Source organism: Eupeodes corollae, chromosome 2, assembly GCF_945859685.1.
Source record: "Eupeodes corollae chromosome 2, idEupCoro1.1, whole genome shotgun sequence".
Taxonomy (NCBI): domain Eukaryota; kingdom Metazoa; phylum Arthropoda; class Insecta; order Diptera; family Syrphidae; genus Eupeodes; species Eupeodes corollae.
Window position 1 is genome coordinate 96,847,415 of NC_079148.1, and position 24,759 is coordinate 96,872,173.

The following is a 24,759-nucleotide window of genomic DNA, read 5'->3' on the forward strand; positions in this document are numbered from 1 at the left end:
GGGATAAAAGTTGTGAAAATATTCCTGCGATTTGCAAATTATGATAAAATGAGTTAGGTAGGAAATGTTTAAGTTTGTTTGTTAAATAACGGTTTGTGGCTCGAGCTAAAATATAGTTTTTATTCAAAATTCTCTCCAAAACTTAGTCAAGGAAAAATTTTGCATTTTATACGAGGGGTACTCAGCTTAAGATAAAATGTCATGTTTTGGTTTCATAGTATAAGCTATTGAGCTGCAAAATTTTGCGGATACCTAAATTGCCTTAACAAAATTTGTCAAAAAAGGGAAATCTTTCCCATTTAGTTATTAATATAAATCAGATGATTGTTATATCTCAAGAAAAAAAAATAAAAAATAGGATGGTGGTTAGTATAGGAATAAGCAACACCAAAGGAAAATTAAAAAAAAAGCGAAAATGATTCGCATCGCAAATTGTAATTAAGCCGATTAAGAAATAGAATAAATATCTCTTTCACATTGTAAAAGTAAAGCTGTGAATAGTTAGGCTAGGCGCAGACAGATTTGAAACAATTTCGTTTCGTGTATATGAGATAGAAAAAGTGAATAAATGGTTCCTGTGTATTGGTTTATTTCGTTGATTGCTTTTGGAGTTGCTTATGTGCGCGATGTTTGGGCAACTAATGATCAAACTATTTGGTTTCGAAAAAGTTGCATGCGCGCCTAGCCTTAGACTCCATTTAAATTACTTTTCAGTCAAATCCTTTAAGCTTGAATAATAATAATGCAAATTTTATCTGCATGTTTATTTCCAATAATATTTTTATATTGAGGAATTATTATAAAAGCAAGTAACTTCATGAGAAAATAATTAAATATAAATGACGTGTTTATATTTTTAGTTAAATGCAAGCATATTATATTGAAGTTGAAAACAAATGACTTTTTTGTGTTACTTGCGTTATTTTTCCTCCAGTTGAATGGTCGTTTGTATTTTTTATAAAACATGTGGGAGCAACGAAGCAATTCGTTTGGAAATATTTAAATTATTTTCTCATCATCATTTTAGTACTTCTTAGGATAGGCGCACACATGGAACTTTTTCGAAACCAAATAGTTCGATCATTAGTTGCCCAAACATCGTGCACATAAGCAACTCCGAAAATCAACGATATAAACCAATACACAATAAACATAAACTAACATTTTCTCTCTCTTGCACTTACAGAAAATTATTAAACGATTTAGTTGAATGTCCGGCAGTTACATATAAAAAAAAGTTGCTCGAATGGCCACAAAATGGTTTCTACATGTGCGGGGACTCTCATATAAGTCTATGGTTCTCGGTTTCGAAACTAAAAGTTGCATGTGCGCGAATCGCCTTAAAGATTAATTAGTATTTATAAGTGGAGAGTCATTGAGTTGTCAATTGTAAGGGCGTTGGCACAGGCGTTCTCTTGAATTAAAAAATTATGAGTATACAATTATTTTGTGTGTTAAATTGTTGGATATATTTACTATACAGAAAAATGTCCTTCCTTGCAAAAAAAGTGAAAGAAAAAACAGCCATTGATTGAATTGATAAATTCATCTGTTCTTTAACGCTACTAGCGCTTCTGTAGGTTCAGCGGATATATGGAGAAACTTTTGAGCATATGGCGTTTAAAAATTAGTTATATTTTATTCCGCCAATACTACAAATAATCACTTTTAATAGGTGTTTTGTATGAGAAAAAATATCATCTTGAACTTCAATGATCTTACCCTTGGCTATTCCACTTTTATTCATTTTTCTCTCATCAAGTACGAAAATAATCAATACATGCGCTTATACTCATTTGATTGGTAATATTATGTACCCACGTATTTTTTTTTAATTTAAAAATAAAAAGGAGTCACCCTATAAGTAAGTGCCAAAAACTTAATTATTCATTAAGGTTGGCTAAACTGTTTGAAAACGTCAGTTATAAAATTTTGACAAGTGTGTTCGCCGCGTTGTTTTCTTTGCCACAAATATTTTAATTATAAATATAAGAATTTTATTAAAAAAACGGACTTTAAAATGTCCCAAACTATTGAAATCCCTCTCAGGGATACCGACGAGGTAAACATCTACATTTTAAAGTGTGAAAACCTTTTAATTTTTGTATAATTCCAAGGTAATCGAAGTGCATCCTGACCAGTTGCCCGAGTGTCAAGAAGTGCTTGGAATTTTACGACAAGAAAGATCGCAACTAAATACTTGGGTTAATGTTGCTGTGAGTATAAAATTATTATATATTAATTACGATTTTTAATAATATTTATAACAAATGTATTTATTTAGCTTGCATATTATAAGCAAAAGAAAACTTCTGATTTTATTCGGCTTTTGGAAACGGCAAGGATCGAAGCCAATGTTGATTATCGTGACTATGAAAAGGATCAAATGCGAGCGTACGATATGCTCGCTGCTCACTATGTGCAGGAAGCAAATCGAGAGAAATCAAAAGATAAAAAACGTGAACTGTTTATGAAGGCTACGAATTTGTACACAACTGCCGATAAGATCATTATGTACGACCAGGTAATTCGAAACTTTGATTATAATGAAAACGTCGCCTTTATATTGAATTTAAAAATCATTTTTAGAACCATTTACTGGGTAGAGCATACTTTTGTTTGCTGGAAGGGGATAAAATGGAACAGGCTGATGCTCAATTTAACTTCGTTTTGAATCAGTCGCCATCAAATATTCCCTCATTGCTGGGCAAAGCTTGTATAGCATTCAATAAAAAAGACTATCGAGGGGCTTTGGCGTTCTATAAAAAAGCATTGAGAACTAACCCGAACTGTCCGGCCAACGTACGAATGGGAATGGGACACTGTTTCCTTAAAATGAACAATCAGGATAAAGCCAAGTAAGAAAATTAAAATATTGATGTTTTTGTTTTCTCTCATAGGTCCTCTTTAATAAAATTATGAATTTGCTGATCTAAAAAGATTTTAAATGTTGCCTGGTGACAGGTTATAAAATTAGTTTTTTAGTCTTGAAGGGATGTATGAACGGATAACCTATAAAATAAAAACTTAGACCGTCTTCTTTGCTTACCTACATGTAATTTTGTGCTAAACCATAGAAAAAGCGATTTACAGATAGACTACCTCCAACACTTCCCTGTCCACAAGACTAAACGTTCAAAGCAACTCATATATCTTAGCAGATAGATAGATTTGTATTTACATGCAATTATTTGTACAATTTCATTAACAATCTTTAAAACGTGGTTTTGCCGTCAGCCTGATTGACAAAGTTTTAACTGTATTAAAGTTTTGTAATTAATTTAAGTTGCAGTTGTGTTAACTAAAAATTTTCATCTCTAATTCTGCTTCTATAAATAAGTGCTGTTTTGCAATATATAAGCATTTTAGACACATCTACTTCATATAAGAGAGCTAAAGTTTCGTTTTCTTATAAAAAGTCTCTACCAAGTACATTTCTTCTAGTTTCTCTCAGGACTGGAAATCTTCCGAAAAAATGAAAAATATCCTCTCGTTCAGCCATGTTGCATATATATTACACAGCAATGGAAGATCTTCGCGATGTGGAACGTAATTTATGGTTAGCAGCTCACCCCTTAGCCGAAACATGTTGGAGATTTGCTCTACAGTATTTATGTCCTGGAAGTAGTTTCTTTCATTAAGATTATAATTTAGCCTGCTATAGATCATCCGATGAAGTGAGCTGGATGCCTGTTCTGTGAACACATTTCTAAAATGTTCATTCAGACGCCTAATTAGCTGGTTCAGTGACGATTTCCATGTATTGTGTTCACTGAGCCCAACCTACTCTTTACCCCATCCAGTTTTGCTTTGTATCGCTTGTAAAACTGCTTTTTTTGGTAAGCGATTATTGGGCATATTCAGTAGTTTCAGAATGCAATCGACTTGCAGCTTCAACGTTTTTATGAAGAGTGGCGATAAGCCTGTTGCAATGTTCGTTTTAAATAAAATATTAGAAGTTTTTCCATAGTTTCCAATTTTCTTTGCTCCCTACACTTGGACTGCGTAAAACAGGATTGATTGGGATACTGCTTGCAGCTTCAACGTTTTTATGAAGAGTGGCGATAAGCCTGTTGCAATGTTCGTTTTAAATAAAATATTAGAAGTTTTTCCATAGTTTCCAATTTTCTTTGCTCCCTACACTTGGACTGCGTAAAACAGGATTGATTGGGATACTGCTTCGAAAACTCTATATTTACTGCTATAAGCAATGTTTTTGTTGTAACAATCGTTGCCACGTTAATCGCGGTTTTAGCCTTTCTATGTTCTCATTGTTGAAGTACCATTGTTCACTTGAGCTTAACCTTCCTCCACCTTTCTTGATAACCATCACTTTCGACTTGTTGAGGTTCACTACCAAGGTCCATCGTCTACAGTATTCAGAAACGATTTATCATAAGTTATAAGGATTTCTGTAAGTTTTCCAGCACGACTATATCATCTGCGAAGAGTAAGGCTTTAATGACCTCTCCAGCATATCTAAAACCTCCTGGTAATGCGTCAGTGATGTCATGTATAAATAGTGCGAATAAGCTAGGACTGAGAGCACAGCACTGTCTTACTCCCGACTGCGTCTGAAACCATTCAGATACCTGCTTTCCATTCCATACCGCTCTCGTGTCTGCGTACAAGTTCTGAATAACTCTTCCAAACTTAAAAGACATCCCCGATCCAAATAACTTGAACTTAAATGCGTTTCGATCAACTGAGTCAAATGCAGCTTTAAGATCCACAAAAAAAGTGTATAGCTTTTTATTTTTTTCCAAAAAAGACTCATCAACGAACGAATATGATCGATGGTCGAGTAACCCGACTTTAATCCGGCTTAATACTCACATAATAGATTATTCAATTCTATACACGTGTTCAGCCGCTTTAGTAGAATCACAGTAAAGATTTTATAGGAAGCGTTCAAAAACGAGATTCCTCTATAGTTGGCTGGATCTTTGATGTTGCCTTTTTTGTTTATCGCAAAAATCAATTTTTAAACTGCTGAGGGATGATTCCAGTTTCAATAATTTTTGTATATATGTTTGACAGGTTCTTAATCAGTTCGTCAGTGCCATATCTGTAGAATTCCGCCGGTATCCTGTCTGCACCTTCCGCTTTTCCATCTGCTGCTTTATATCTTAGTAAATCAGTTTTAGATGTCCATACGTAGGATCATTTAATAGGTAGGGATTATGACAAAGACGATGGTCTACTTAGGAGAATTCTACTATAATGACCACAGCAGTTTCACAAGTTCGGAAATCTACTTTCTCAAATGCTTTATTATTAAGTTTAACGAGCAGGGGACATCCTTAGATGCAATCTATCAAAACGGACAACCAATATGCACTTAAACCTAACCTAACCTTTTTCGGAAATTCAGGACATATTTTGGGTACTTATTCAAAATAATGACTTTTAGTTTTGTTTTAAACTTTGTGTCCTACCTGTTGTAAAATAAGGACATCAAAATTAGATGAGCTTAACCATAGATTTTCCATTCTTCACATTGTCGACATTTCTATTCGTCAGCTTTCAGATTGCAATTAAAGTCATCATACTTTTTGCAATTCTTGAAATCAAAAGTTTAAGTATATAAAAAATGAAAATAAATGGAGTAAAGAACATCAATTGTTGTAGTAAAAAATATATCAAAAATGAAAACATACTTTCCCTTCGTCTCACACACCTATAGATTACAAGCATTTATTTTAAATTAATTTTGTTTCGAAAAAAATTTTAAAAATTGTCACAAGGTCAAAACTCAAGATGGTTACCCTCTGTTGGGTGAAGAACAGAATGGGTATCACATCATGTGATTTATGTAGAGGGTGTGAAGAAACGAGAAGTAGGACAATACTTTTTCTGTGCTCTGCTCATGTCAAAGCCCAGGTTAGGTTAGGTTAGGCTAAAGTGGCTGCGGATTCAGAATCCACACACTTAGGCCAAAAGAAAAGGCCCATTGTTATACCACATGAAACTAGAGAATTACTTCTTACTAGTCGAACCATTTCGAGCTTTTTATAAAGCGGAGAAGATATTTGATATCCTTATTAGCTAGTTAACTGGGATTATCAAAAGAGTAGTCTCCCAGATGAAGTTTGCGTCTTAGTGAAAGAGCAGGAAGTGCAGAGAAGGTGAGAGATTGTTTCCTCTTCTTTCTAGTCCATACAGCTCCTGCAGAAGTCATTTGAGGCTACACCAAGTCGTATTGCGCGTCTGCCTTTAAGACAGTGTCCCGTAAGGACACCTATTATAAAAAAATAAATAAATAAATTGGGTGGCGCAACAGTCCGTTTGAGAACTAGCGCCTAGTGACTGACAATTCTCAACCATTCCTGTGTGCGAGTATTGTTGTCATTGATGGAAGGGACTTACAGTTTTAAGCCGAAACCGAACGGCAAATTTGAGAAAGCAATTTTCATGACAAGAATTACTCTTAGAGAATTTGTCAATTCCTCGCAAGAGGCAGTACCCGTGAATAAAACTTTAGATGGCATAGACAGAGATCAAACCCAAGGCATGACAATCCATCGCACTAACCACCATGCCACGGGTACTACACAAGGGAGCTTTATGAAGTCTGCTTTGAGATAACAATTCTTTAGAGCGCTTTAGGGCCAGTGAACGCCATATGAGTTTTGTGGCTGCGCATGTTGGTAAATTGTGCCTCCTATAGTTTGCTACAGCAAAAGCTGTTTCTTTTAGCAGAAGTTTACATGCAGCTATCGATATACCTATCTCCTCCCTTTCAGGTGAAATAGGCATGACGGTTCCATTTTTAGCGAGTTTATCGGCTCTACAATTTCCCGTGATGTCTCCGTGGCCCGGCACCCAACATAGTTCATTGTTAAATTTCTGCGTCATCTCCATAAGAGACGATCGACAATCGAGGGCCGTTTGAGATTTGGTTGAGACACCGGCAAGAGATTTAAAAGTAGCCTGACTGAGAGAAGATGCGGATATCAGAAGTTGATATAACGTTTTCTCTTAGCCGGGGGAGAACCTATTTGATCGCTAAAATTTCCGCTTGGAAGACGTTATAATGATTAGGAAGGCGAAATGAGATGCTTAGATTATGCTTTTCTGAGTACACATAACTACCAACTCCCTCATTTGTCTTGGATCTATCTGTATAAAAATTAATGCTTTTGTTTTTTGTCTTCCCATTCATCTCTAGATGGAATGGATACTTGAAAGTTTTTTCCAAATCGTGGTTTAGGAATAGTGTAGTCTATATACTTTGGTATAGAACCAAAGAGGTTAAAAATGATGGAGTGCCCCACATTGTTGTTGGTCTATTGAGATGAGGCGTTGAGTCTTATAGCTGTACTCGCTGCCACTTGTTAGCTGAATATGTCGAGGGTTGTCATATGGAGGAGAGTGTCTAACGCTGCTGAGGGTGTGGTTGTCAATGCCCCGCTTATGCAGAGACAAGCAGTGCGTTGCACTCTGCTGAGTTTGTCAAAGTCTAACTAAGAGAAAAAAAAACAAAATACTTTTTCGACGACTTTTGCCCCTGAAAAAAATTCTGAATTTTCACCTAAAACCAGGATATTTCTGTAATATGGCCGAAACCTTTACCCAATCTCCACCTATCCTAATCGTAATCATAGCCTGGGGAGAACAATGGATTCACAGAGATTTTCTTTCACTACACAAATTGCAAAAATAGCTAAAGTCAACCCTCCAATCCATGCAATCGAACGCCACGGCGTCTTAAGCTCCTCTGCTTATGTAAATTTTGTCCTGCAAAAGATATTTGTCTTGTTTGATGTGTTAATGTACATAAATAAAGTTGTGCATATGTATGCACATTGATTGATTATCTAGGGACTTTTGCAGCTGATATTTGTTTAGGTCTAGGGTCCCTAAAATTTAATAAAGTTACCTGAAAGCATTAAATATTAAAATTTAATAAACGTTTAAAAGGTTTTATTAATATAATTACCAAGCAGGTTTTCTTTATTTGCTGTTTTTTTAGTAATTTATTTAATTATTTTATTATCATTTATTTTAATATAATTAAAATTGTCTGCTATTTTAGATTGGCTTTTCAACGAGCTCTCGAACTTGATCCGAATTGCGTAGGTGCCCTCATTGGTTTGGCCATATTAAAATTAAATCTTCATGAACCAGATTCAAACAAACTGGGAGTTCAAATGCTTTCGAAAGCATACACAATTGATTCAACCAGTCCAATGGTTCTCAATCATCTGGCTAATCATTTTTTCTTCAAAAAAGATTACCAAAAAGTACAACATTTAGCCCTGCATGCATTTCACAATACAGAAAACGAAGCAATGCGCGCCGAGAGTTGTTATCAATTGGCAAGATCATTTCACGCCCAACGAGATTATGATCAAGCATTTCAATATTATTACCAATCGACGCAAATAGCGCCGTCTAATTTTGTACTCCCGCATTATGGCTTGGGTCAAATGTACATCTACCGTGGTGATACAGAAAATGTAAGTAAACATTAAATATTTTCACAAAATGTGGTAAAACAGTTGTTGTTTGGTTCTTTCAGGCTGCTCAGTGTTTTGAAAAAGTTCTGAAAGTTCAACCGGGTAATTATGAAACAATGAAAATTCTAGGATCTCTCTATGCCAGTTCAAACTCTCAAACCAAACGCGACATGGCAAAGACACATTTAAAAAAAGTCACCGAACAATTCCCTGATGATGTTGAGGCTTGGATAGAGCTGGCTCAAATTCTAGAACAACACGATTTACAAGCATCACTAAATGCCTACGGTACCGCAACAAGTATTTTAAGTGACAAAGTTAAAGAATATATTCCTGCCGAGATCTTAAATAACGTAGCTGCATTGCATTATCGTTTGGGAAATTTACTTTTGGCAAATGAAAAACTGCTCGAGGCATTGGAGAGAGCGAACACACAAAGAACTAATGATCCCCAATACTATGACTCTATATCAGTAACAATGAAGTACAATTTGGCACGATTGAATGAAGCCCGATGCAGTTTTGATGTTGCCGATAAATTGTATAAGGATATTCTAAAAGAACATCCAAATTATATCGATTGCTATTTGCGTTTGGGTTGTATGGCACGGGACAAGGGTTTGATTTTTGTTGCATCGGATTTCTTTAAGGATGCTCTCAATATAAACAATGACAATCCAGATGCACGGTAATATTTAAATTTAAATTAAAAGTTTCAAAATTAATAACGTTTTTTAATTATTAATTCTAGTTCACTGCTTGGGAATCTACATTTGGCAAAAATGCAATTTACTTTGGGGCAAAAGAATTTTGAAACAATTCTAAAAAATCCAGCTACATCCAATGATGCGTATTCGTTGATTGCGTTGGGAAATTTCTCATTACAATCCTTACACCAACCTTCGAAAGATAAGGAAAAAGAGAAAAGACATCAAGAGAAGGCTTTGGCTATTTATAAACAGGTAAGAATATTTTGCAACGTCCTAAAATGTTTTTGATATGATCATGTTTGCTGGTGACTTAAATTATAAAAACATCTTTCATTTGTGTTTATTTTGTTTGAAAATATTTTAGAATATTATTAACCTAGGTTTGTTTTAAATTAAGATTTGTTTCCAAATGCAGCACAGTTTAATTTTTGGAACTAATATCGGTTTAATTGTTTCGATGTTTTTAAAGATATTGGTACCTTAAAAGCTATTTTGTTATTGGTATTGTTCGTATATTGTGTTTAGACACCAAATAAATAATCGTTAAACAGAACATCATCAGTTTTTATAGCATCTGTGCACATCGGAGGACTGTGAAAAATCTGCCAGTTGCTCTTGTAAAAAAACTTCATGTAAAGGAATTCTTTACATCTTACAATCTCGCTTCATCTACTGGTGTTAAAAGAATCGTTGAGCGCGGTTATCAGGGTTACAGAAGGAAGTTTTCATAGTTGTAAAGCTAACTAGGTTAAGTTAAAAAAAAAACAACTACCTTTACATCCGATGAAATATTACCGTGCAAAAATTATTGTTTGAATTGTATACAAAAATTCCATTCTCACACCCTTAACGCTGCTTCTTCTTCATCAGTTTCCAAAGAACCACAAGGATTCCTTGTGTCAAGTTAAATAAACATTTATCTGGGGCCAATACTAATTAATGATCGGTATGTTATGTCCCATCTTAGAGACCACAACATTTACAATAATGTTCGTCTTTACGTAGCTGTCCTGCACGACAAACCAGATTCTGTTTGCTTTGAAAGTAAAACAAATACAAACATAAAGGTTTTAATCTCCCAAGAAGGCCTCCCTACAAACGTAATGCACTTATGAAAATATTTTTGAAATTTCATAATGGTCTTGAAATTTCTCCTCAAAAAGTGAGAGAAGACCTAACATCTTTTGCGTCCTTTATCTTTTCAAAACGATTATCTCATATCCAAAAATCCCGTGCAGATATGAAGAAATATTTTCGCTCCTAATCTAAAGAACACTAAAAATAAATGTCTTAGCCTTTACTACCAAAATGTAAGAGAGTTAAGGTCTAAAACGTATGTCGTCTTTAAAAGCTCCCAAAACCTTTCTTACGACATCTTTGCCCTTACCGGAACCAACCTCACACCCGATATCCTTAGTACCGAACTCTTCACTAGCGACTATTCCATCTATCGAATGGATGTCGTGGAATGTGCGAGTAATAAAAATGGCGGTGGTGTGCTTTTAGCTATCAATAGTAATTTTGAAAGTTCATTACTCCATACTCCAATTGAATTTGAAGGTGTATCAGATAAGGTTACACTCCCTAAGTTTTGCCTTTTTGTCCTTTGTTGTTATATTCGACCAGCCCAACAAATTAAAGCATACCAAGCTGCTGTTAATGCATCGAATATCTGCTTGAATAAGTGCAACTTAATAATTTGATCATCGTTCCTGGCGACTTCAATCATCCCCATCTCAATTGGTCCACCTCATATGACCAGACATCATTATTTCCAACTAACATCTCCTCTGAATCTGAATCGCTGTTCGTTGATCGTCTGTCTGATTGTGGTCTTTTTTAACTAAATGGAGTAGCAAACTTTATGGGGAGACACCTCGATCTTATATTCTCATGCTGTCTCATGTTGTCTCCGCGAGCCCTCACCTTCTCTCAACCTTGGATAGCTGTTATCCTCCCCTTAATCTCTCCTTCCCCATTGAATTTGAAAACAACTTTTTTAAAATGGAGAATTACTGTTATGATTTTCGTAGGGCTGATTTCTCCAAACTCAACCATCTTCTGATCTCTGCCGACTTTGAATTAATTTTCCTCCACTTAACAGTAGAGTCCCTTACAAAATGGTTTTATTTGATTCTCTCATACTGAATTGAAGAATCAGTACCGTTCTCTCGTAAAAAAGATTTAACCTCTGCTCCCCCTTGGTACAACAGAGAGCTCCGTAGCCTAAAAAATACCCGTAACAAGCTTAGGAAGATCTTTCTACCGTCCAAATCTGATACTGATCACAACAACTATCTTCTCGCCTATTATTCTTTCTCTGAATTATAACCAATACCTTAACCAAATGGAAAACAACCTTTCTGATACGATGCAAGGACATTTTTCAAGTTTATAAATGTCGAACAAAAATCTGATGGGTTTCCACCTTCAATGAGTTTCTCCAACATAATCTCCTCAGATACAACAACCATATCAAATCCATTTGCTAATCGTAAGCCTCAAAGAAAACTTTAGCCCTGGTCCTGATTGCGTTCCATCAGTTGTTCTAAAAAATGTATGCATTTTCTGTCAAAGCCTCTAACTGCACTCTTTGAACTCTCTCTTTCCCAAGGTGTGTTTCCTCATGTATGGAAAGATTAATTTATATTTCACAAGGCAATAAAACTGAAATTAACAATTATAGACCTATTGCGGAAATTTCATGCATCCCAAAACTTTTTGAAAGCCTAGTTTATGATTCCGTTTATTTCCATTTTCTCCAACGCTCAACTTGGTTTTCTTAAAGGTAGATTCACTACGACTAACTTAATTGAATTTATATCAAAAGTTTTGTCAGCCCTTGAGAATGGTAATGAAGTTGATGTTGTATATACAGATTACAGCAAAGCCTTTGATAATAAGATAATTTATCTCAAACTTGGAGCCCTAGGCTTTCCATCTATGTTTATAAACTGGATAGGCTCCTACCTTGCCAATAGAACTTATAGAGTCCTTTTCCGTAACTCAGTTTCAAGTCCCATACATACAACTTCTGGCGTCCACAAGGTACTCACCTTGGCCCCCTTCTCTTCGTCTTATGTGTCCACGATGTCTGTTTTATGACCTTTGTGCGCAAACATATCCCATTTCATAGAGTTTACTCCTTCCTTAATGACACCGTCAACGTAGTCGATTCTATTAGAGATCTTGGTATTATGTGTGACAAGCACCAGAATTTCCAATCCCATTTTGACCAAATTATTAATGAAGCTAATAGATCTCTCGGTTTTATTAAGAGATGGCCAAAAGAATTTTCCAACCAGTATGTAACTAAAGCGCTTTACATTTCCCTAGTCCGTCCTCATCTTGAACATGCATGCCAAGTATGGTCTCCCCTTTAAGAAAACCATTCGCTCAGAATTGAAAATGTTCAAAGACGTTTCGTTCGATAGATTTGCAGCCCTTATATATTAGACGCAAAAACTCTGCTCATCAATTGTTAATGGGCAATATAGATTCCCCGGCACTCCTGAGTGATATTTATCTTAACACCAACCCTCGAAATGTACGGTCTGTCTCCCTTTTAAATATCCCTCATTACCGCACTTATTACGAGCACTTTGAATCAATGTCCAGAATTCTTCGTCACTGCAACGCTGCTATCTATGCTAGTCTTCGACTTTAACATTTCCAAATCAGATCTGAAAGATACCCTTTGCTTGTTCTCTTTTTGAGACTGAATTCCTCGTCCCTTTTAATTTTAAGTCTAATAAAATCAAAATTGTTAGTTCTTGTACATTAAAGAGCCTTAGGGCCCACATGAAATAATTAATTAATTAAATTGTTAAGTTAGTGTTAAGTTAGGTTAAGTCATGTTAAATTATAGCTTGTATTAAGCTATATAAATAAATAAATTATGTTTACTTCCTAAACATTTGTCTGTTAACTCGAACCTACTTAAGTGTAGATTTTTCCGGTAAGCTATGAATCGCCTGGTTTCTTAAGTTCTGAAGCTTTCTTTTTATTTCGTCTTCAGAACACGAAAACTGTTTCGGAAATTCGGTTTATATTACGCTTTTTTATTTCTATCGGCGTAATGATTTATCCGTTGTTCTCCACAATAATTCAACTGAAGACATATTTTTCAATAATTTGATTGATTTCCTCCAATGTCCACTGCTTTGCCATGTTTACTCTCGACAGATACTCGCAAAATTCGAACTGTTTTGGTATAAACACATGTGCGAGTGACTTTCAAAAAGATCGAATGTCGAGAGAGCTACTATCCAGAGTCCACTTGCGAGATCGCTCGCGAGAGCAGCTTGAGAGCGACTCGCAGCACGTCTCCTCTCAAATGGACACCCACCTTTACATGGCTTCGCTGTAATTGAGGGCATAAACAGTTTTATGAGGCGAATCTCCTTTATGAATTGTGCATTTTCTAGAATACTAAAACAACTTTACATCCTCAAATTCCCTGACCCGGTAAGTATTTCTTCTATTGTTTTGAAGAGATGTTCTCAAACGCTGGTAAAACCACTGCCTAAGCATTTGTTCGACCTGTACAATAAAGGCGAATCTTTCTCTCACTCTTAACTATCGTTTAATTGCACTTACATCCCTTCATCGCAAATGCGTGCTTTTGGTGACGATGCATATATTCTTCGTTGAGTTAAAAAATAACTTTCGGAATAAAAGTTTCATTGAACAGTTTCAATTCTGAAATAAAAATAGACGCTCATGTGCCCTCGATGTCCGCATTATCTACGAGTCTCTGCCTTGTATTAATACCGTAAAAAGAAACCCCCCCTCGCCCAATGTCACTTCCTTGGGGCTTAACAGCTTTAAGTTCTAGGTATGTCCCTTATAGTTAATTTTTTGCGTAGTGTATGTCTTGAATATCGGTCTCTCAATATATGTTACAGCCACTTGAATTCTCCTATTAAACAGTTGAACCGTAGCGTAGTACTCTTAATAAAAACGCTTATCATTTTAATTTTTCTCGTATTTGCTTCCTGCTATACAAATGTTTAAGGAAGTGTTCTTCTTTTTGTTATTGTTTTTCTAATGGGCAATAACTTCGAAAAACTGCTACGGATTCATAATTTAGTATTTTCCTTATAACTTTTTCCTTTACATCATTAGTTTTTCTTTTTTCTTTTTAAATGCTTCTTTTTCTTCTGATGTACTTAATCCATCTTATCTCTGTTTATAGGTCTTACGAAATGATCCTCGTAATATTTGGGCTACGAATGGAATTGGATCAGTACTCGCACATAAAGGATGTGTAATTGAGGCAAGAGATATATTTGCCCAGGTTCGTGAAGCAACTGCTGATTTCTGTGACGTTTGGCTGAATATTGCACATGTTTATGTCGAGCAAAAGCAATACATAAGTGCAATACAAATGTATGAAAATTGCATGAAAAAATTCTTCAAGCACCACAATGTTGAGGTTATGCAATATCTAGCAAGGGCTCATGTTAGAGCAAACAAGCTTAAAGAAGCAAAAATGGTTCTTCTCAAAGCAAGACGTGTCGCTCCACAAGATACGGTTTGTTGTTGATTTTTTAATTAGTTTTTAATTTTTTAAAATAAAGTTAATTTTTATTTAGGTTCTACTTTTCAATATCGCCATAGTTCTTCAAAGACTGGCAATGGCCATATTAAAAGACGAAAAATCTACTCTTCAAATTGTTTTGCAAGCTGTACATGAACTTGGACTAGCCCATAAGTAAGTCCTTGAGTGGGTTGTCTGAATTAAACTAATTTTAAAATTGTTTCGTTTACTCTGCGTAGATACTTCCAGTATTTGTCAATTAACGGAGATAAAACTCGTTACAACATTGAATTAGCCGGCATAGAAGCTAACCAATGTCAGGATCTTTTGTCCCAGGCTCAGTACCATGTTACACGCGCCCGACGAATTGATGATGAAGAAAAAACCCTCAGACGTAAGCAAGAAGAGGAGCGTCTTGCATTCAAGCGGAAACAAGAAGAGGATCGTCGTCTACGAGAAGAAGAAAAACACAAATCTAAAGAAGTCATGCTACTCAAACGTCAAGAGTATGTGGAGAAAACAAAGAATGCTCTGTTGTTCAGTGAACCCCCACCAGATAGAAAGAAAAGTAATATATTTCAGAATAACGTTATTTTAGGGGAACTTTATTCATGTTCTTTTTTTTCTTTCTTTTGTAAACTTGAAGGTGGTGGCCGACCGCGGAAAGATGATTATGTCTCTGATTCTGGCAGTGACATGCCAAACGATAACTCGGAAAGACCGAAGAAGAAGCCTAAAGGTGAACGTAAAAAAGCTGCTGGCAAGAAACGTAGCGCCAAATCAGCTGCAGATATTAATGACAGCGACAGTGATGCACCCAAAGAAAAGCGCAAACGTAAAGCAGGCAAACCTAAAGAGAAAAAAGAAAAACAGTCCAAGTTGGATAAACTTAGTTCAAAACAACGTCTTAAGATCGTTTCGAAGGCTACCATTTCGACCAGCGAATCAGAGAGTGATCGTGGAAACAAAAATAAGAGTGGAAGTGATAGCGACAGTGACAGCAACAATGAAACACGAGGACGCAAACGTATTGTCTCAGATGACGAAAAATCTGGCTCACGATCGAGAAGTGGTAGTCGCTCTAGATCACGCAGTGGAAGTCGATCGGTTTCCAAATCAAAATCAAGATCTCGTTCGCGGTCTGGGTCGAGATCGGGCAGAAGTAAATCTAAATCGGTTAGTCGCAGTCGTTCACGATCTCGATCAAGATCTGGATCACGATCTGGGTCTGGCTCTAGGTCTAGATCAGCCTCGAAATCAAGGTCAAGATCTAATTCGAAGTCTAAATCTCGTTCACGCAGTAGATCTGGTTCGAAGTCAAGCAACTAATAAAGACATCAGAATACGAAGAGCTTTGTATCATTTATTTGATAGTTAAATTGTACTTGTCTAAAAACAATAACAAATAAAAAAGTAATAACAAAACTGTAAGTTATTGTCATTTTCATTTAATAACTCGAATACAATGTCATCTTTGTATATAAGATCTTCAGCACTATCATGGCGCTGTTAATTTTTACATTGGACATAGACTCGTTAGAAGTTTTGTATACAAAAGGCGATGTAAAAAAAACTCTCATATTTGTGATATCCGCAAATGTTAATTAAAAACAATTTAACAAATGTATACAAGATAACTAATTAGACAAAGGATTTCTGATGAACTTGGAACCAAATTAAAAATGATATTCATGGCTATTACCGATGTCGTCTCGTTTTTTTCGACGACTCTCGTTTTCTCTGTCGTGTGGTTTTTTAAGTGGCATTCCATAAGTTAATCGACGCGACGAGTTTGTAGCAGATTTTTAAACGATGTAAAAGTAACAAACATCTGTCAAAATGAAATTAAAGTCTAAATAAAAAATCAAATAAGTAATTAAAATGATAAGTTTAGAAATGTATTATAACACGAGTGGCGATAGTGATGATGATGAAGAAGGTGAAGTGCGAAGTTTTGCGTCTGCATCTGTAGCCCGAGTTCGTGCTGATGTATGTCCGCATGTAGTCGTCAAAGTATTTGGAAGTAAATTGGGCTGGGATGCACCAATTGGATTTCCGTTTGGGTTTACCACTGTTTGTATTTAAGCAAATTTGCTACAGCATCTTCCAACGGAGATAAAATTTGCAATTGGTTTGGACCTTCTCCAGTTGCTTTTATTTCTTTTGAATTGTTTTTTATTTTCTTCTTCACTTTGAACTTAAAGTCTTCCAAACCTGCTTAAAGCAAACATTACAAAATATTTATTACATCAACGAAATAAGCGATTTAAACCTTTTGCCCACCATTTCCATCTCTTACTGGAGAACCCCTGCTGTTCAGCTGCTCAGCTATTTTGTATGTCAGTTTTGTTAATTCCCTTTAAAAATTCCCTAGCCAACTGCTCGTTGCTATCCATCAGCTCGACGAGGGCCTGGTTCCGATTCTGATTTGTTAATTTCAGCTGCAAATGTGAACAAATATTTTGTTTTTATTTATTGCGAATAAAGTACTAATACATTCCATAAATAAATTATTTAACAAGGAAACGTACAGTTTTTCGAACTTCTATTTCTTCGTCGTGATTTTCAAACTAGAGATACCGTCATTTTTTTCCATTGTCGTTGTTTCCTTTTGTCTTACAGAATGCTGAATGAAAGCGTTCAACACACTTGACGTTTACACACGACAACAAAACGAGTGACAAAAGTTGAAAAAGACTTATTGAATGCAGATTGTGTCGTGTCATATATTTTGCTGTCGTTTACGACATTGGTAATAGGGGTGATTGTCAAAATTTGTATAAGGGTTTTTGTAAGTAGGTACATACATATGTACATGTAAGTTTCTCAACACATTTCATTCGTTCATTCGTTATAAAGACCGGTATCTTTCGTACGTTTTACCCTCCAACACCCATTTGTTTACATTGTTGTATTTGCAATTTTTATGTTTTTTTTGTATTAAATTGCTATGGTGAGAATTTTAGATTTGGTTTTAAGCACTATTCACATGAGCACGACCAACAAATGAACGAATATTCGTCGATTTTGACGTTTCTTTCACATGAGAGTTTTTAATTCGTCGCGAATGAAGTTTGACAAGGAGCCACAGCCAAACACCATTCACCACCAAAACCAAAACAAGAATAATTTTTTTAGGTTAAGTACACGCGATTATTTTATTCGTTGCGAGTGTGGATAATGTGGAATGCGAATAAAGTTTGACAGTTCGTATAAACTTAAATTTTTTATTTGTTTTCTTAAATTTATTAATATATGACATTAAAAACTAAAAGTATGCTTCATAAATCAAATAGAAACTATATTATTATCGTTATCGTTTTGTTAAGAATTTGTGTGGAAATAATGTCTTCAAACGTACACAAATTAACATTTTGTAATTTATTCGTCGTTCGTTGGTCGCACTAATGTGAATACTACTTTAACTGTCAAATGACAAAATGAATTCCAATTTTTGCATTTTTAAACATTTTTGATATATATATGATGTGTCTATGATGTGAATAGTGCTTTAGATATGTGTGGGCAGAATATTCCTTTCGTGTTTTTGACGGTTTTTTTTCTCCTTCTTTGCTGTTTTTCGAATTTGCTTTATTTTATTTCTTCCCTATTCCTTGTTAATTAAACAGCTTAACTCATTTCAATATGATTACTGAAAATGAAATTAAGCCGACACTGAATCTAATTTCATTTTAAAATTTTTGTTATTTTTTTTTGTATTTTCTTAACCATACACCCAAACACGAAGCAAACTACACAACAAGTTGAAATGAAATATAAACTGTCAAAATGATGCACAACACTGAAAAATCAGAAAAGTCACGAACGCAAAGTAATAACGGCAACGAACAATTCACTCCATGACACTTCAAAACAAAATTGCCCATAACTAGAAATGAAATACATGCGCGGTGTAACACCGCATCAACAAAATCGAAGTGTACCGAAAATAGTACAATTTTATAAACTTTTTCAACCCTGTCGATCGACCTATGTACGTTCCTAAACTGAACTGTCAAATCAGCATTTCACCGGCTCGCCTGCCAGCTGCCACTATTCTGCATTTATGCATTTTACTTCTCTAGCGCTAGGGCCAAACAAAATTGAAGTGTTGATGTGGACAAAAATTATTCATAACTTAATGAAAGTCTAGAAATTGAGTTAATTTATTTAAAAAAGTCAAAAGTCAATTAATAACCAAGAATGCAGGAAGCTTATGTTAATATCTGTGGTATTCCCACTCACATAATGACATGGGGCAAGTGGATCGAAGAATCACTGGACGATGTCAAGGAAATTGTAATATGCATAACTGGAAATCCTGGACTGCCGGGATTCTATACAGAGTTCCTGGGAAACGTCCATCGACAGTTAAATTGTGAAATTCCCATTTGGGTAATAGGTACGTAGCGCTTTGTTTATCTCTAACTGATATTGATTTTGATTATATGTTATAAAACCCAAAGGTCATCTCGGTCATGACGACCCACCGTCCACAAGTATACGTGAAGTGCCTCCACTTGCCGGCAATGAAGCTCTCTTCGATCTAGAAAGCCAAGTTAAGCACAAGTTAAAGTTCATCGAGGAATATGTGCCAGAGAATGTCAAAATTCATTTGATAGGTCATTCCATTGGGGCTTGGATGATTCTACAACTCTTGAAGAATGAAAATATCAAGAAGCGCCTTCAGAAGGGTTATTTGCTTTTCCCTACAGTGGAGCGTATGGTAGAATCAAGCAATGGTTGGGTCTTCACAAACATCGCTGTGCCGGCATACATTGTCTTGGGTTTCTTCATAACATTCTTCGCTCGCCTGCCGCCCATCGTTCGAATATTCTGTCTGCATATCTACTTCTGGTTGTTCTCCATTCCAAATCATTTTATCGGTACTGGATTGAAATACTCAAAGCCGTGCGTCGTCGAGAAGGTGGTATTTTTGGCTAAAGATGAAATGGCTAAAGTTCGTGGTCTCGATAGAGAAGTGGTCAGAGAAAATGTTAATTTATTGAAATTTTACTATGGAACCCGTGATGGATGGGTGCCAGTGAAATATTATGATGAACTAAAACGCGATATACCCAATGTTGATGCGACTTTAGACGCGAAAAACATTGAACATGCCTTTGTCTTGCGTTCGTCCATTCAAATGGGAGCAATCGTTGCCAATTGGATTATGGAAAATAAAGTAAACAAATGATAGAACAAATTTTATTCAGTGATAATGTTTAAACTAATGTTATGTATTTTATTTTTATGAAATTTCAATAAAAATGTGTTACTTATTATTTCAAACCTTTTAATTTTATCTCAGAGAATTTTTTTATTTTGTAATAATTAAATTGATTGATTTATAACAATACGGTTCCTTTAAATAAAGACAATACATTTATTTTATATAGAAGAATAATAATGTCCTTAAAAATTAAATTCTCGAATGAAAAAAGGTCTCCCATTCAAAGAATTAATTTTCTTAAGAAAGCAACTATCCAAAGTTTGTAGGGGAACTCGGAAGAAGCAAGTAATGAAATTAGTTTGTATTATTTAAAGAATTCGTGCGATTAATTGACTGCGTGAATATTTGTTTAGTAAACCCATGCGAAATTACAGTTAAGTTAATTTTGAAGTGATTTAAAGGAGTTTTGATCAAAAAGAGAGAATTTTAACTTGGGGGCCGATAAAGATAAAATAAATGCATATCACCAACATCGCCAGGGAATTTGTGGATAATTATTTAAAACATGAACATTCCTATTAAAAACATTTGTGGGAAATAATAACGATGGTAATTTTATAAGCTGGTAGAGTTAAAATCGTATTTAGTGTGTATAGTATGTACCCATATAAAAGTTTAAACTTTATTAAATAGAAGCAAATAAGTTTAATGTTGTTTGAACATATGTATATAAGCATTCCCGCATGATTTCACTTCTCTTTCGCAAAAACTCTAAAAGCTATTGAACCGCAAACATTTAATAAGGAACAGAAATTGTAAAAAAAGGCGAAAGGAGACAACTTGGGAATGAGTGTTAGTAAGATGGATATTTAGTTTATCTACAATTTGGTGTTGTAAATATTGTATAAAACTTACTTATTTAAGTTGGCGATATAGTCCTGTGTGAACTAGGGCCCCATCAAACAAACTTCTCCATCTAGTTCGGTCCCTAGCTAGATGTCTCTAGTTAAGATCACAATCCTTATTCCAGCCGTCTATGTAGGTGGTCTAGATCGAGAAATATTGAAGTTCAAAAATGGACCTCTGGCAGTGGACTTTTGACCCTCTACGACGCATATTAAGCGAGATATTCGCATTTAAAGTTTGAACATGGATTTTTGCCCATAACTTGTTGTAAAATTGGTCTTATACAAAGGTAGGCACACCATTGCAAAGGGAATGATTACTAGATCACAATCCTGAAATTTCAGCCATCTAGGTGGTCTAGATCGAGAAATATTGAAGTTCAAAAATGGACCTCTTGGAGTAGACTTTTGACTTAGATCACAATCTTGAAATTTCAGTCATCTAGGTTTTCTAGATCGAGAAATATTAAAGTTCAAAAATGGACCTCTGGGAGTGGACTTTTGACCCTCTAGGACGCGTATTAAGCGAGATATTCGCATTTAATGTTTGAACATGGAGTTTTGCTCATAACTTGTTGTAAAATTGGTCTTATACAAAGATAGGCACACCAATGGAAAGGGAATGATTCCTAGATCACAATCCTGAAATTTCAGGCATCTAGGTGGTCTAGATCAAGAAATATTGGAGTTCAAAAATTGTCCTCTAGGAGCCGACTTTTATGCCTTTTAGACGCGTATTAAGCGAGATATTCGCATTTAAAGTTTGAACATGGAGTTTTGCCCATAACTTGTTGAAAAGTTGGTCTTATTCAAAGATAGGCACATCAATGGAAAGGGAATGATTCCTAGATCACAATCCTGAAATTTCAGCCATCTAGATGGTCTAGATCGAGAAATATTGAAGTTCAAAAATGGACCTCTGGGAGTGGACTTTCGACCCTCTACGACGCATATTAAGCGAGATATTCACATTTAAAGTTTGAACTTGGATTTTTGCTCATAACTTGTTGTAAAATTGGTCTTATGCAAAGATAGGCACACCATTGGAAAGGGAATGATTCCTAGATCACAATCCTAAAATTTCAGCCATCTAGGTGGTCTAGATCAAGAAATATTGGAGTTTAAAAATTGTCCCCTAGGTGCCGACTTTTATGCCTTTCAGAAGCGTATTAAGCGAGATATTCGCATTTAAAGCTTGAACATGGATTTTTGCCCATAACTTGTTGTAAAGTTGGTCTTATTCAAAGATAGGCACACCAATGGAAAGGGAATGATTCCTAGATCACAATCCTGAAATATCAGCCATCTAGGTGGTCTAGATCGAGAAATATTGAAGTTCAAAAATGGACCTCTGGGAGTGGACTTTTGACGCTCTGGGACGCATATTAAGCGACATATTCGCATTTAAAGTTTGAACTTGGATTTTTGCCCATCATTTGTTGTAAAATTGGTCTTATGCAAAGATAGGCACACCATTGGAAAGGGAATGATTCCTAGATCACAATCTTGAAATTTCAGTCATCTAGGTGGTCTAGATCGAGAAATATTGAAGTTCAAAAATGGAGCTCTGGGAGTGGACTTTTGACCCTCTAGGACGCATATTAAGCGAGATATTCGCATTTAAAGTTTGAACTTGGATTTTTGCCCATAACTTGTTGTAAAGTTGGTCTTATACAAAGATAGGCACACCATTGGAAAGGGAATGATTCCAAGATCACAATCCTGTAATTTCAGTCATCTAGGTGGTCTAGATCGATAAATATTGAAGGGAATGATTCCTAGATCACAATCCTGAAATTTCAGCCATCTAGGTGGCCTGAATCGAGAAATATTGATGTTCAAAAATGGACCTCTGGGAGTGGACTTTTGACCCTCTAGGACGCATATTAAGCGAGATATTCGCATTTAAAGTTTGAACTTGGATTTTTGCCCATAAATTGTTGTAAAATTATACAAAGATAGGCACACTATTGAAAAGGGAATGATTTCTAGATCACAATCCTGAAATTTCAGCCATCAAGGTGGTCTAGATCAAGATATATTGAAGTTCAAAAATGGACCTCTGGGAGTGGACTTTCGACCCCCTTCGACGCATATTAAGCGAGATATTCGCATTTAAAGTTTGAACTTGGATTTTTGCCCATAACTTGTTGTAAAATTATACAAAGATAGGCACACTTTTGAAAAGGGAATGATTTCTAGATCACAATCCTGAAATTTCAGCCATCTAGGTGGTCTAGATCAAGATATATTGAAGTTCAAAAATGGACCTCTGGGAGTGGACTTTCGACCCCCTTCGACGCATATTAAGCGAGATATTCGCATTTAAAGTTAGATTTGTGCCCATAACTTGTTGTAAAATTGGTCTTATACAAAGATAGGCACACCATTGGAAAGGGAATGATTCCTAGATCACAATCCTGAAATTTCAGTCATCTAGGTGGTCTAGATCGAGAAATATTGAAGTTCAAAAATGGAGCTCTGGGAGTGGACTTTTGACCCTCTAGGACGCATATTAAGCGAGATATTCGCATTTAAAGTTTGAACTTGGATTTTTGCCCATAACTTGTTGTAAAGTTGGTCTTATACAAAGATAGGCACACCATTGGAAAGGGAATGATTCCTAGATCACAATCCTGAAATTTCAGCCATCTAGGTGGTCTAGATTGAGAAATATTGAAGTTCAAAAATGGACCTCTGGGAGTGGACTTTTGAACCTCTAGGACGCATATTAAGCGAGATATTCGCATTTAAAGTTTGAACTTGGATTTTTGCCCATAAATTGTTGTAAAATTATACAAAGATAGGCACACTATTGAAAAGGGAATGATTTCTAGATCACAATCCTGAAATTTCAGCCATCAAGGTGGTCTAGATCAAGATATATTGAAGTTCAAAAATGGACCTCTGGGAGTGGACTTTCGACCCCCTTCGACGCATATTAAGCGAGATATTCGCATTTAAAGTTTGAACTTGGATTTTTGCCCATAACTTGTTGTAAAATTATACAAAGATAGGCACACTTTTGAAAAGGGAATGATTTCTAGATCACAATCCTGAAATTTCAGCCATCTAGGTGGTCTAGATCAAGATATATTGAAGTTCAAAAATGGACCTCTGGGAGTGGACTTTCGACCCCCTTCGACGCATATTAAGCGAGATATTCGCATTTAAAGTTAGATTTGTGCCCATAACTTGTTGTAAAATTGGTCTTATACAAAGATAGGCACACCATTGGAAAGGGAATGATTCCTAGATCACAATCCTGAAATTTCAGCCATCTATTTGGTCTAGATCGAGAAATATTGAAGTTCAAAAATGGAGCTCTGGGAGTGGACTTTCGACCCTCTACGACGCATATCAAGCGAGATATTCGCATTTAAAGTTTGAACTTGGATTTTTGCCCATAACTTGTTGTAAAATTCGTCTTATACAAAGGTAGGCACACCATTGGAAAGGGTATAATTCCTAGATCACAATCCACAAATTTCAGCCATCTAGGTGGTCTAGATCGAGAAATATTGAAGTTCAAAAATGGAGCTCTGGGAGTGGACTTTTGACCCTCTAGGACGCATATTAAGCGAGATATTCGCATTTAAAGTTTGAACTTGGATTTTTGCCCATAACTTGTTGTAAAGTTGGTCTTATACAAAGATAGGCACACCATTGGAAAGGGAATGATTCCTAGATCACAATCCTGAAATTTCAGCCATCTAGGTGGTCTAGATTGAGAAATATTGAAGTTTAAAAATGGACCTCTGGGAGTGGACTTTTGAACCTCTAGGACGCATATTAAGCGAGATATTCGCATTTAAAGTTTGAACTTGGATTTTTGCCCATAACTTGTTGTAAAGTTGGTCTTATACAAAGATAGGCACACTATTGAAAAGGGAATGATTTCTAGATCACAATCCTGAAATTTCAGCCATCAAGGTGGTCTAGATCAAGATATATTGAAGTTCAAAAA

At 35.6% G+C, this 24,759-nt stretch overlaps 2 protein-coding genes and 1 long non-coding RNA gene across 5 annotated transcripts; 2 read left to right on the forward strand and 1 right to left on the reverse strand.

The window, feature by feature from the left end:
- The first annotated feature begins 1,911 nt into the window (after window positions 1-1,911).
- LOC129944695 (RNA polymerase-associated protein CTR9 homolog) lies at window positions 1,912-16,145 on the forward strand. The gene is made up of 11 exons (XM_056054317.1): window positions 1,912-2,062; window positions 2,118-2,216; window positions 2,285-2,524; window positions 2,590-2,858; window positions 8,039-8,462; window positions 8,525-9,150; window positions 9,214-9,424; window positions 14,370-14,708; window positions 14,770-14,888; window positions 14,954-15,282; window positions 15,361-16,145. Exons 1-11 carry the CDS (start codon window positions 2,021-2,023, stop codon window positions 16,041-16,043), a joined length of 3,381 nt encoding a protein of 1,126 aa, XP_055910292.1. The 5' UTR covers window positions 1,912-2,020; the 3' UTR covers window positions 16,044-16,145.
- Window position 16,146: 1 nt separating this feature from the next.
- LOC129944697 (uncharacterized) lies at window positions 16,147-20,366 on the reverse strand. 3 transcript variants are annotated; one of them, XR_008781480.1, is made up of 3 exons: window positions 20,008-20,366; window positions 16,998-17,155; window positions 16,147-16,928 (listed from the first exon to the last, which is right to left on the reverse strand). It is a non-coding gene; the product is annotated as an uncharacterized LOC129944697 (long non-coding RNA). The 3 variants fall into 3 exon arrangements; XR_008781478.1 differs by lacking the exon at window positions 20,008-20,366 and adding an exon at window positions 17,246-17,913; XR_008781479.1 differs by lacking the exon at window positions 20,008-20,366 and adding an exon at window positions 17,246-17,913 and having other exon boundaries at window positions 16,987-17,155.
- LOC129944696 (lipid droplet-associated hydrolase) lies at window positions 18,740-19,999 on the forward strand. The gene is made up of 2 exons (XM_056054318.1): window positions 18,740-19,116; window positions 19,181-19,999. Exons 1-2 carry the CDS (start codon window positions 18,918-18,920, stop codon window positions 19,909-19,911), a joined length of 930 nt encoding a protein of 309 aa, XP_055910293.1. The 5' UTR covers window positions 18,740-18,917; the 3' UTR covers window positions 19,912-19,999.
- Window positions 20,367-24,759: the final 4,393 nt, after the last annotated feature.

What these genes read in the sequence shown, in the direction of transcription:
- LOC129944696 (XM_056054318.1), top strand. Translation starts at nt 18,918, where the DNA reads ATGCAGGAAGCTTATGTTAATATCTGTGGTATTCCCACTCACATAATG. An exon ending in AATTCCCATTTGGGTAATAG is followed by an intron (nt 19,117 to 19,180) that starts GTACGTAGCGCT and finishes TAAAACCCAAAG; the next exon opens with GTCATCTCGGTCATGACGAC.
- LOC129944695 (XM_056054317.1), top strand. Translation starts at nt 2,021, where the DNA reads ATGTCCCAAACTATTGAAATCCCTCTCAGGGATACCGACGAG. An exon ending in AGATCATTATGTACGACCAG is followed by an intron (nt 2,525 to 2,589) that starts GTAATTCGAAAC and finishes AATCATTTTTAG; the next exon opens with AACCATTTACTGGGTAGAGC. An exon ending in ACCGTGGTGATACAGAAAAT is followed by an intron (nt 8,463 to 8,524) that starts GTAAGTAAACAT and finishes TGGTTCTTTCAG; the next exon opens with GCTGCTCAGTGTTTTGAAAA.